General features: G+C 37.6%; 1 protein-coding gene across 3 annotated transcripts in view; it reads left to right on the top strand.

Annotated features, from left to right (window-relative positions):
- Positions 1-13,553, top strand: part of LOC128994101 (RNA-binding protein cabeza-like) — a 74,900-nt gene that overhangs the window by 19,797 nt on the left and 41,550 nt on the right. For 2 of the 3 annotated variants that reach the window (XM_054418384.1, XM_054418366.1), the window contains exons 5-6: positions 4,602-4,630; positions 6,053-6,189. In XM_054418384.1, coding sequence (XP_054274359.1) covers positions 4,602-4,630; positions 6,053-6,189 — 166 coding nt within the window. The remainder of the gene's footprint in view (positions 1-4,601; positions 4,631-6,052; positions 6,190-13,553) is intronic. The other variant, XM_054418374.1, reaches the window with a different exon arrangement.

Below are 13,553 nucleotides of genomic sequence, written 5' to 3'. Positions count from 1 at the left end.
GTTGTCAGCCAGCCAGGCAAAAGTTGTTTACAAATATAAGAACTTGAAATTAAAAGTTTTGAAGACCATACAGAACATTAAGTTTAACACTAAATGTGTACAAAACAACGTCACTCCTAAGTAAATCTCTGTGAAAATCAAAAACAAATCATTAGCAGCAAAAAAGGCAAAATTAATAGCAGAACAGTCTTGGTTAAAACATGAAATAAAACAGCAGCACTGCAAAAAGTCTATGTTGAATAAATTACTGCTTAAATCTCACGTCGAGATGCTTAACATTATCCATCCCGCACAACTCAATAATATCTTGTTTACAATAGAATCACAAATTAGCAGAGACATCCTAAGAAAAAAGAAAGTTTTGAACAAAAAACTAGAAGCCCTTTTAAATAAAAAACATGACTTTGATCTTAATAAGGTTAGCCATAAGTTTTACCCAAGGACAATTAACCTCACTGAAATTGTTTTTGATGTTAATGAGATAAATTTGCTAAACAAAGGCTTCAAGTATAATTTGCCTCAAAAAGGCGTTAAAGGACTATTTTCAGAAATTATCAATGCTGACGCAGCAATTCAAAGTCTCAGTGATATAAATGATCAGAATACAGTCAGAGTAATGGTAAATAACAAACTGAAAAAGACCTTAAAAAATCCTAAGAAACTCAAACACAATTGCTTATATAAAAAAGAAAACGTAATCCTAAAAAATATCCAAGCAAAGATAACAGATAACAACCTTATCATTACAAAAGCAGACAAAGGCAATACATTAGTGATAATGAACCAAGCAGAATACAGTAACAAAGTTCTGGATTTTATTAATAACAATCTAATCGACCAACTACCACAGGACCCGACAGCTAAGTACACCAAAGAGTTAAATAAGGCTTTATCCAACAGTAAGCTTTTGTTAACTGACAGGGAGATCAGAGAGTTTAAACCAATAAATCCCCAAGCTCCCCGACTAAAAGGCCTACCAAAGCTACACAAAGAAGGCAACCCAATTAGACCCCTGGTTAACTACATGCCCGCTCCCGCTTACAAATTAGCCAAAAAACTAGAATGCATTGTCAAAACACATGTAACTTTAGAAAACAGCCACAGCCTGAAAAATAGTTTTGATTTGATCAATAAAACAAAAACTATCAAATTGAACCCAAGATATACGTTAGCTTCATTAGACATAAGCAGCTTATACACCAACGTTCCTGTCAGTGAAACACTAGAAATTCTACAAGACAATTTAAAAAATAAATCCAACTTAAGCACAGAGGAAATAAATGAACTAATGTCTTTACTAAGAATCGTACTAAACCAAAATTATTTCCAGTTTGACAATATGTATTATTCTCAAAATGAAGGACTTGCGATGGGGTCGCCCCTCTCAAGTATCCTTGCAGAAGTTTTTCTAAACCACATAGAAAACAAATATCTTTGGACAAACGAGAGAAACAAGTACAAAAGCAGAATAATTTTTTATTACAGATATGTGGATGACATCTTGACATTGTATGATGGTAATAGCAGGCAATTTAGAATGTTCAGCAACTACATGAACAGCTTTCATCCTAAACTAAGTTTCACCACTGAGTTAGAAGCTGACAGCAAACTTAATTTCTTAGATTTAACTTTAACAAAGAACGAAGAACATATTTCATTTAACATATACAGGAAGCCTACAGCAACAGACACAACCATCCACGAAACCTCCCACCACCCTATAGCTCATAAATTGGCAGCTTACAATAGCTTTGTTTATAGATTGCTATCAGTACCACTTAGCCCCGTAAACTTCGAGAACGAGAGAAATATCATCAAATACATAGCCGTCAAAAATGGGTTTAATCCTAACATAATCGACACATTAATTAGCAAACAACGAAAGAAAATTTGTACAGAAACTGCAGATCCAAGGCCTAAAATAAAAACAGAATTTGTCTCAGTTGAATATGGAGGAAAGATCCCCCACACCCTAAAAAGTGAAATCAAAAAACATGGCAAAACTGTAGCATTTAGAACATCCAATAACGTCCAAAATCTCCTCAAACCTAGAGCCCAACAAAGTGATAAAAACCTGAGTGAAAAGTCGGGAGTGTACAAGATAACATGCAATGACTGTAATAAGTTCTATATTGGACAGACTGGCAGACCATTTATTAAAAGATTTAAAGAACACCTTCCCAAAAATAGTCTAACACAACAATCCAATTTTGCCGAGCACCTAGTCAATAGTAATCACAGTTATTCCAGCTTGAATGATAATTTAAAACCTTTACACGTTTGTAGAAAAAGTCGAGTAATGACATCATTAGAGCAATACGAAATTTACAAAGCCTCAAAAACCACCCCCCACAACCTTCTGAATGATAAAAGTACACTACAATCCAACATATTATTTGAAGCATTGTTAAAGTTGAATGAAACGCCACCTGTAGCTACAAAGGACAGAGACAGGACAAAGGTCAACTCTGCAAGTAAAGTCTGACTCCAGTCGAGACTCGACACACGACCGACGCGCGTCTATTTTATGTCCGCAGTAGGCCTACCGTGTATTTATGTGTTTCGTCATGTGTAAAATTTGTGTACGTGTTTTCAAAACTTTAAGACGCACCTAATGGGGAAGTACAAGCTCTTATATTAAGGACTGATGATGGCGATTTAACATCGCCGAAATGCATATCCTGCAATAGGATTCTACAGGATCGACCGGCGGACACAGGTAATTTAACCTTTTATTGAGACAATATTATATATTCTCTGTGAACTATTACGAAATAATCCATATTCAAACGGGGAAAAACACACTGAAGTCAACAGAACAACAATTTTTCACATAAAAATATAAATACAGGAATAGAAATATCAATGATACTATATTCATGAAACTACATTATTTGTTGGATGGCAATGTGTGATTAATACTTTGGCAACTGACTCGACTCGCAGCACGCGCTTCGATCACGCGCTCATATAACTTAGCATATCTCAGGAAATAACGCCCCTAAAGGTATATAGTTTGAAGGAAAGTTAAATTTGGATCTTTATCCAAAACTTTCCTGCCGGTCAAATGCTTCTAACCAAATAGTACGTGATTTGGTAGCCGACTAACTTTTACATGTTTAGTTTTAAGAAAGGCCAAGTATAAAGAGTGATTTCACACTTAAGTTTTTAACAATTACAAACTAGTTTTTCACAACACGCATCGCCCACTTATAATTGATGTCCATGTCAAGTTTCATAATTTTTCCTCAATTCTAACAGTTCAAAATGTTGATGTTAATAGAGCAGTGTTACGCTGAGCTATATACGCGCGCGAAGCGGTTTGCCCCCAAGGTGACGTCACGTCGCGATGCGCAGAAATGCGCAAACGTGTCCGGCTGAGTAGCACACCTTATTTACTTCCACCATGTGTAGTATGGTAATACTCTCAATACAATCGTAATTTTTGTTTTGTCACTTAAAACTTATTTACGGCTACTGACAAAACGGTTTTGAAGAAACATTTAGACTCTCATTTCCCAGGTATCTTTGTAATGATATAACTCAAACAACCATTTTTTAGTTTTGATAACTGCATTATTTCATTCAAGGAAAAAGCTTTATTGATAATTCGTTGGAGAAAGGATATACACCATATAAACAAATCTAGTAGAATGATTATAGTATCTTTTTTAGGCTAGCTAAATTTCATCAAAATTTGAAAAATTTGCAAAAATTGTATCTGTTGAAAATGGCTACATTTTTGTAGATGGTTAATAACACCAACTACAAATTGTTTTTAGTTTAATTCAGTATTTATATCCTTTCTCTACAGTGTTAAATGTTATTTGATGAATCATATTATTTCAATAATTTATGCTGACAAAATTTCTCAGTTCTATTGAGTTTAATGTGTGCTGTTTTGGAGTGTTCATACAGGTTTCAAAGGTATAAGAAATGTTCTGGTACAAATTAGGGATTGAATGGTAAGAGGGGATCGATTTTAACTTACTAAATTCAGTCTACCGTAAAAATAATTTTAGGGGGGTTATTGTGAATTAGTAGTGATTTCACAGTGTAAATAGTAAAAGCTTTTCTTTGTCACTATTATAGTTACGTTTTACCGATAATTTGTTACATATAAATTCATACACTTTCAAGTTTGTTTAGGGGTGTCCTATAGTTAATTCAAAATTTGAATAATTACTGTAAAATAGAGTACAGGGTGTTTTAAAGAGGTTTTAAGTAATATTTACAATCATAGCGGGTGTGTAACATTGAAACAGTAAGATTACTAGTTGAACAAACACTTAGAACCATTAATTCAAACTTATTTCTTTGTGTCTCAAGTCTAACATAAAACATTTCGTTTTACTGTTCTTCTCAAAATACAAATTTAAAAAAAAATGTAATTTGAACATTTTTCTAACTTAATAGCAGTCAAAAGGTATTAAAACTCAAACCGTCAAAAGGTACTAAAACTCATTGACTCAATTGTAGTAGTAAAAGACTTAGGGAAAGGGGAAGATTAGTAGGGTGGAAAGATGAGAGGAAGAAATACTTCGCAGTCTTCAGGATTTCGTCTCTGGCCTAACATCCACTGATTGGTTTTTCTGTTTTAGCAGTGGCGCCAGGGGTGGTTTTAACAAAGGTAAATGCACCGGCAGCAATGTCCGGTGCTTATTTTATACTTTGGTTTATAGATGTTACGTTGGACATTAGCCTATGAATGGGAGACTTCTATTTGGGGAGTAAAATTATGATTAAGTGTTTTTTAATTGGGTTGAGTGTGACGGGTAAGTATTATAAAAGTCACTTCATGGTTTTACGGTTGACTGTTGGGCATGCATTATATTGGTAAAAGGTTCAAATTGGTCTACAAGGTTAAAATAAGGGGTAGGGGTAGAGTGTTAATTTTTTGGTGCTGACTTTTTATATGAGTTTTTCGTCAGAGCACATACCGTAAAAGTTCTCAAGCTATCACTCAAACTTATGAGGTGTGTGATTCCCACTCGATTTTTACTATAAGTTTTGGTATAATCACATGATACTGGGTATTTGGTATAGTATGACTTCTTTGTACCTGAAAGGTATTAAGTCTAGAGTGTACAGTTGTGTGTAATGCTTGGTTAAGTCAGTCGACAAGAATTATTGAGTTTAAAATCAGGTGGTGTTGAAATAAGAATAATAGAGTAGTCAAGTAGTGCATTCTTGCACAGTCCAAAGGTGAATAAAGGTAAACTTTGGTGTAACAAAAAGTACGTTTGAAGTCTTCCATTCGTAGTTTTAAGTGTATCTAGATTTGAAGTACTATAAGGGGTTTTTCTACTAGGTTATATGCTTCGAACACAAGTATAAACTCGTTGCTTTTGAGTTTTTTCGTGAAAGTAATAATAGCATCAATAGGTAGGGTTTATTGAAGTTATTAATATAGAATTGACTCAATGTTAAACAGAATGCTATTGAAGCTTGTTGAATAATAAATCATGAATTTTATCCAAGTGAAAAAATTATATTGGTCAAAGGTATAACATGTTGTTGACTCTCCTAAGGTCATGAAGTTGTAAAATACCACTCATCTTTAGGGTGCAGCATTACTTTAGTAGAAATTTATTGACGACGGCAAATGCCCAAATGGGTGGTTTTTACTTATATAATACTTGAGTTGTGAAACAATTATATGCTCTAAATAATTAGGAGATAACAATTTTACTAGAAATTAGTGTTTTACTCAACTGGTGGTAAATTATTCATGGTTGTGTGGTATAAGTACAAGAGTTAGTAGTACAGTTTAGTAACACAAGATTTATTTCACTAAAAATACTTAGTGTATTGGGGTTCACAATGCAATCAACATCGAACGTTAGAAAAAAAATAAATATTTTATAATACTTTTGTATATTAGTCAAACAATTAAGTTTCCTAAAAAAAATACTTTTTGTTTGGTTCCATAAATTAACTCAACTAATTTCAAAATTCTATTTTGTTATGCCTACTGTTATTCTTGTAGAATCTGTCTAGTGTCAAGCATTTTTACTTTTCTCTAACAGTTCCGTCGTCTGCTTGATTACAGGAGGCGGTGGGGGATTTGGAGGGAGAGGAGGTGATGACTATGTCGTCCAGGAAGACACTGTCTTTGTTTCCGGAATGACCTCAGCCACATCGGAAGAGGAGATACAACAGCACTTTGGTTCCATCGGAGTCATCAAGGTAAAGCAAGATGATAATTTAATCTAAACCCACTATTTTATAGCTGACTATTTCAAAATGTTTAAGGCCATCTAGTCTCATATGTCCAAAACTAAACTTAGGAGTTTCATAATGTCCAACACTACATTTCATGTGGTAGACAAATTTCCAAAACCAAATTGTTAAAAAATTGTAGCCTACAATGTCTACGACTTAGCATTTCTTGTCTAAGTGTTACAGCGGCATAGAACAGCCGAGGCTGACTTTAATGTAAAAGGGTGTACCAGTCACAGAAAAGTCACTGATTTTACAAGTGGGTCATGGAAGTCACTGAAAAGTAACGGGGGTTTTTTTTTTTTAAATAAAATCATAATATTCTTTGAAACTGCAAGAAATTAAGAAACTAAGGTAAAATTAAATTCATAATGCAGAATCAGAGAGCGGAAATATTTTGAAAGCAGGCAACCCGCATAAAATCTCTACGGCACAAAACATTCTATGTCCGACTATAAAGTGTTGGAGTCACTTCAGAGTAGGTAAGTTATAGAGGTATGTGAAGCTGGCAGTGCCCATATTTAATGGTGTTTGGACGCGAGCAGACACTCACATTGAGATGCCGTAGTTCCCAGAGTCGCCACGCGGCGCGCTGGGGGTACCGTTCGGAGGCTGCTGGAACTGTGTGTGTTAGCTGGGGGTGGGATGGGTGGGTGGTAGGGGGGAGTAGGGACGGCCGCACCTTCTGCACCAATGCCACAACCACACCACACCACTCACCAGTCACTAGTCCGTCCCTTGTACCTGAGTGCTCGCAACCATTGACTATATAACACTACTAGATTGAAAGCCCCATGCATTTGGTTTTAGATAAAGATCCAAATTTTACTTTCATTCAAACTATATACCTTTAGGGGCGTTATTTCCTGAGATATGCTAAGTTATATGAGCGCGTGATCGAAGAGCGTGCTGCGAGTCGAGTCAGTTGCCAAAGTATTAATCACACATTGCCATCCAACAAATAATGTAGTTTCATGAACATAGTATCAGTGATGTTTTTATTCCTGTATTTATATTTTTATGTGAAAAATTGTTGTTCTGTTGACTTTAGTGTGTTTTCCCCCGTTTGAATATGGGTTATTTCGTAATAGTTCACAGAGAATATATAATATTGTCTCCTCTGTGAATAGGGCTAACGTTGCCAAATTGCATTAAAAAGTATTGCAAATCGTTGTTGATTAGTTAAAACCAAAGTTTGCAAATAGTGGTTTAAATAATAAATGATGTTTAACGCAGAGGAACGTATTTAACGTAATATATATAATAAAATGTAGGCCTACTTTGTTAAAAAGTAGGTAAGTTAGTGATTAAGCATTGTATTTATAATAAGGTTAAAATATAAAATTGTTTCACTCTTGTAATACCATGATAAAAAAATGTGATATTCCAGTTTAATTCGACAGCTAGGATCCTATTTCACTGGGGTTCATCTGTAACTACCATTACCAATAAATTTTACTTAGTAAATGGTGACTTACAAGAGGACGTTGTCAGAAGATATCTAACGATACGAACGTATATCAAAATCAAACAAATCAACAGAAGGCTAAGACAATGCAATTTTGCTAGGGGTGAAAAAAAAAAATTATAAAGAAACTGAAAAAAGTTTAGAAAAATCCAGAGGTGACGAAATGTTTAATTTTTTAGTTGTTTACTTTCAGGTCGTAAATATTTTTATAAGAGTGCAAAATGTAATGAACTATGTTTTTGGTTAAGGAAATGTTATTAATTTCTGATCCTAAAAATTTTATGGCAACTGTTATCAAAGAGAGTTAATTTGTATATAAATGAAGATGTTGCAACGCATTTTAATGTACAACTTATTATATCTGTCACATGTTAATATTACATATTTAATTTAAAATGTAAAATACAAAGTATATCCTTATAACATGTAGCTACAGTCTGGCTACAGTGTTTTGGATAATAAATGCGTGGCCTTATTATCCAATAAACGGTGTCATCGGCTGAGCGCGCGCTCCGTTGCCGCTTAATATAATTCATCATAGCTAAAAAAGTAAATTTTTTATCGAAATCCAACCGATACTACAGTTAAATTAGAACCTTTCCCTAAAACTTTCCCGCAGGTCTTATAAACCTGACCAAATAATACGTGATTTGGTAGCCGACTAACTTTTTTGTGTTAGTATGAAAAGGTTTGAAGTTTGATCGGTGGTTGAATGGTTTTTATTTCAAATAAATTAATAAAATTTACATCATAAGCATCCCATGTTAATAGTCCAAGACTATGCAAAGTTTCAGGAATTTTTATCGGTTCTTACTATTAAAAATTACAATTTTATTAGAGCGGCGTCACTGCTCGATATGGTCGCGAGGCATGTTTGCCCCCAAGGTGACGTCACGATACCCCTCCCCCGCACCGCCCGCAGCCGGCTACGATGCGCAGTAGCACACCTTATTTACTTCCACCATGTGTAATACAGCCAAAAACATCATTGTGTGGTGAAAAGGACTATTACGTACTTAATAAAAAATCATCTTTCGGGTAAATTTCGAGAAAATCTGATTTTCCGTTATTTTATGGTAAATAATCATCATTAAAATCACAATAAAAAAATATAAAATAAACATGTCTGGAAATACCCTGAGCCTACACATAACAATATTCATCAAAATCGGACTACATGTGTGGTCTGTGGCTCTGTACACATAAAGACACACATCAGACATCACTTCGAATACTGTACTACTTTTTTGGGTTCAGGGGGGGACACAAAACTTTGACGAAAACAATGCTTTCTCCATACACTACATATACGGGGAAGAAATTAAAAATGTAAATTTTCTAAATACATAAAAAAAACAACAATTAAATATGATTTAATTAAAATACAACTTACCTGGATGCCACAAGACGATCAAAAATTTCCTCGCTAGTTTCTTCGGAGAGATTTGAACTATTGTTAGTAGTGTTTACATCCTCACCCTCGCGTTTCCGTTCATGGATTCTTCTAAGCACTTTCGAGCGTTTACTGCAATTACGTGGTATTTACGATGCGGTTCCCATCGCACCTTTACAATACTAACAATAACCACAAACAAGAGAAACAACATTTTATTTCCTTAGTCAATGCTATAACACAATCACAAAATATAACTACAAAATACAAAACACGTGACAGGTTGGCAGCAGGTAGCTGAGAGCAGGTAGAGCGCGCGGGAACCAGGGTAGGCGCGGCCGGTGCAGGGGATGAGGAGGGAGGGGCGTGCGCCCGCGCGCCGTGAGTGCGCGTATGAGCACTGTACACACTCACATCGTACGCCACGCTGGTTTAACGTGATTTCTGTTTTCTTTCCAGTTTCAAAACGCTTAAGAATTTTCCATTGGAGTATTTTTTTATACATTCTGTACATCATTGGCTTTCTTCTGATATGTGTCTTGTCTCGATTCATTTAAAAATAAACCAGTTATCGAGTTTACAAAAAAAGGTACTTTTATTTATAAACGATATGGGAAATAAAATGTTTTAGCTTGTAAAGATATATTTTTTGGAATTTTTAAGACTAGTTTGGTGAATATAGTCGAAACCATTTTTGAGCTGGAAAGCAAACGGAGTTAGCACTTCAAAGCTTCATAACTCTCTTATTAGGCCAATTTCAGGTGACATTTTTTCTTACCCTTATAAATGACCTTAACAATTATACTTTATAAAAAAAAAAAAAATAATTTTTATTTTTGATTGAATAAACCCTTATAGGGAATAAACTTCAAAATAACGTAAATCGTTTGTTTATTGTTTGTTTGGGTTTGTTTAGCTATTTTTGACGTTTGTTTGGCCTTAGTTGCTTTTAAAAACGAAAAATAAAGTGGGCGCTGCTAGCTTCACACCAGCAGCGCCCATTTGACGTTTTGAGCTAAAAACCATTGAGATCGATTGTTTGTCGTTTGTTTAGGTTTGTTTAGCTATTTTCCTCGTTTGTTTGGCCTTAGTTGCTTTAGAATTAGGAAAAAAGTGGTCACTGCTAGTGTGAAGTTAGCAGCGCCCATTCGTCGTTTTGAGCTAAAAACCATTGAAATTGATTGTTTATCGTTTGTTTAGCTATTTTCGTCGTTTGTTTGGCCTTAGTTGCTTTAGAATTAAGAAAAAAAGTGGTCGCTGCTAGTGTGAAGCTAGCAGCGCCCATTGGTCGTTTTGAGCTAAAAACCATTGAAATCGATTGTTTATCGTTTGTTTAGGTTTGTTTAGCTATTTTCGTCGTTTGTTTGGCCTTAGTTGCTTTAGAATTAGGAAAAAAGTGGTCGCTGCTAGTGTGAAGCTAGCAGGGCCCATTCGTCGTTTTTAAGCTAAAAACTATTAAAATCGATTCTTTATCTTTTTTTTAGGTTTGTTTAGCTATTTTCGTCGTTTGTTTGGCCATAGTTGCTTAAGAATTAGAAAAAAATGGGCACTGCTGGTGTGATAATAGCAGCGCCCATTGGTCATTTTGAGTTAAAAACCATTGAAATCGATAGTTTATCGTTTGTTTAGGTTTGTTTCACTATTTTTGTCGTTTGTTTGGCCTTAGTTGCTTTTAAATGTTCTAGTTACATTGTTCAGGGTGTCTAGTAGTCGGGAAAATCGGGAAAATCGGGAATTAGTATTGAATTTCAAAATGGACTTGAAAAGTCGGGATTTAGTCTTAAATTTGATTTCAAAGTCGGGAATTTTTATGATTTTGCCGCGATCGTCGTCTTCCGTTTACGTAACCGCGAAAGCCAATGATGATTGTCCTCACGGCCTCGGGAAATGTTCATGATTTTGCCGATTGTGTCGATAGTGGACGACGACGATGACGTTTCCGAAACCACGGGAGACGATGATGACCTTTCCGTGACCGCAGCAGACGACGGTGAAGTTTCCGTGACCGCGGGAGACGACGATGATGTCTACACGGCCGCGGGAAATGTTCATGATTTTGCCGCGATCCCGGACGACGACGATGACGTTTCCGTGACCGCGGGAGACGACGATGATGTCTACACGGCCGCGGGAAATGTTCATGATTTTGCCGCGATATTGGACGACGACGATGACGTTTCCGAAACCACGGGAGACGACGATGGCCTTTCCGTGACCGCTGGGGACGACGATAACGTTACCGTGACCGCGGGAGACGACGATAAAGTTTCCGTGACCACGAGAGACGACGATGACGCTTCCGTGACCGCGGGAGATGACGATGACATTTCCGTGACCCCAGGAGACGACGATGATATCTGCTCGGCCGCGGGAAATGTTCATGATTTTGTCGCGATCGCCGCCGACGACGATGACGTTTCCGTGACCGCGGGAGATGACGATGAAGTTTCCGTGACCACGACGATGATGTCTACACGGCCACGGGAAATGTTCATGATTTTGCCGTGATCGCGGACGTCGACGATAACGTTTCCGTGACCGCGGGAGATGACGATGACGTTTCCGTGACCGTGGGAGATGACGATGGCGTTTCCGTGACCGCGGGAGATGGCGATGGCGTTTCCGTGATCGCGGGAGATGACGATGGCGTTTCCGTGACCGCGGGAGATGACGATGGCGTTTCCGTGACCGCGGGTCTACACGGCCGCGGGAAATGTTCATGATTTTTCCGTGATCGCGGACGACGACGATAACGTTTCCGTGACCGCGGGAGATGACGATGAAGTTTCCGTGACCGTGGGAGACGACGATGATGTCTACATGGCCACGGGAAGTTTTCATGATTTTGTCGCGATCGCGGACGACGACGATGACGTTTCCGTGATCGCGGGAGATGACGATGGCATTTCCGTGACCGCGGGAGATGACGATGGCGTTTCCGTGACCGCGGGTCTACACGGCCGCGGGAAATGTTCATGATTTTGCCGTGATCGCGGACGACGACGATGACGTTTCCGTGACCGCGGGAGATGACGATGGCGTTTCCGTGACCGTGGGTCTACACGACCGCGGGAAATGTTCATGATTTTGCCGTGATCGCGGACGACGACGATAACGTTTCCGTGACCGCGGGAGATGACGATGAAGTTTCCGTGACCACGAGAGACGACGATGGCGTTTCCGTGACCGCGGGAGATGACGATGGCGTTTCCGTGATCGCGGGAGATGACGATGGCGTTTCCGTGACCGCGGGAGATGACGATGGCGTTTCCGTGACCGCGGGTCTACACGGCCGCGGGAAATGTTAATGATTTTTCCGTGATCGCGGACGACGACGATAACGTTTCCGTGACCGCGGGAGATGACGATGATGTCTACATGGCCACGGGAAGTTTTCATGATTTTGTCGCGATCGCGGACGACGACGATGACGTTTCCGTGATCGCGGGAGATGACGATGGCGTTTCCGTGACCGCGGGTCTACACGGCCGCGGGAAATGTTCATGATTTTGCTGTGATCGCGGACGACGACGATGACGTTTCCGTGACCGCGGGAGATGACGATGAAGTTTCCGTGACCGCGGGAGACGACGATGATGTATACACGGCCGCGGGAAATGTTCATGATTTAGCCGTGATCGTGGACGACGACGATCACGTTTCTGTAACCGCTGCAGTCAATGATGATGTCTAAACGTACGGTATGCGGAAGATTTCATGATAAAAAAAACCAAATTTGCTATTTGAATTTTTTATTGCTGCATTATTTCTTTACTTGAAACACCACATTATCATAATACTACTTTATGACAAAGACAAAGAGTTGGTGTAGTATTATTTAGAAAATTTGGTTAAGCTATAAAAATTGGTATCGGTATCAAGAATCGAGAATCGATACATTTTGGTATCAACACCCACTAACTGTGGAAAAAACTAGTCTTGAAAAATCTGGAATTAGTCTTGAAAAGTCTGGAATTAGTCTTGAATTTTATAATGGAAATAAACTAGACACCCTGATTGTTATTTATAGATAACAATAAAGTTACGAAGCTATGTTAAGTGTTATCTATATGTATAAAAGAGGATGTTGGTTTTTATATTTGTATATTTGGCATTGATAAACTCAAGACACCGCTGGACCGATAGCCACGAAACTGGAACTGGGTACATACATGTAAAATTTCACGGAATGATGACATTTGGTATAAACGTGTAAACTAGGGGTGTGCGAAGAGTGATTTTCAACCTCGAGCCGAGCCGAGCCGAGCTTTTTAAAATATTTTCGAGCTCGAGCTTTTTCGAGCCGAGCTTTTCCTAGCGTCACCTTATAATAATAATAATAATAATAAATCTTTATTGTCGTTTGGTGATATAAACATTACAATAGACAAGGTCAACATGTTTTGTTACATATGTTAAATAAAATATTAAATATTCTACAGAAAATGTTAAAATAAAGTTAAAAGAATC

Source organism: Macrosteles quadrilineatus, unplaced genomic scaffold (assembly GCF_028750875.1).
Source record: "Macrosteles quadrilineatus isolate MER2022 unplaced genomic scaffold, UCM_ALF_1.0 Scaffold_1__1_contigs__length_201487025, whole genome shotgun sequence".
NCBI lineage: Eukaryota > Metazoa > Arthropoda > Insecta > Hemiptera > Cicadellidae > Macrosteles > Macrosteles quadrilineatus.
This window is presented reverse-complemented; position numbering and strand designations above follow the sequence as displayed.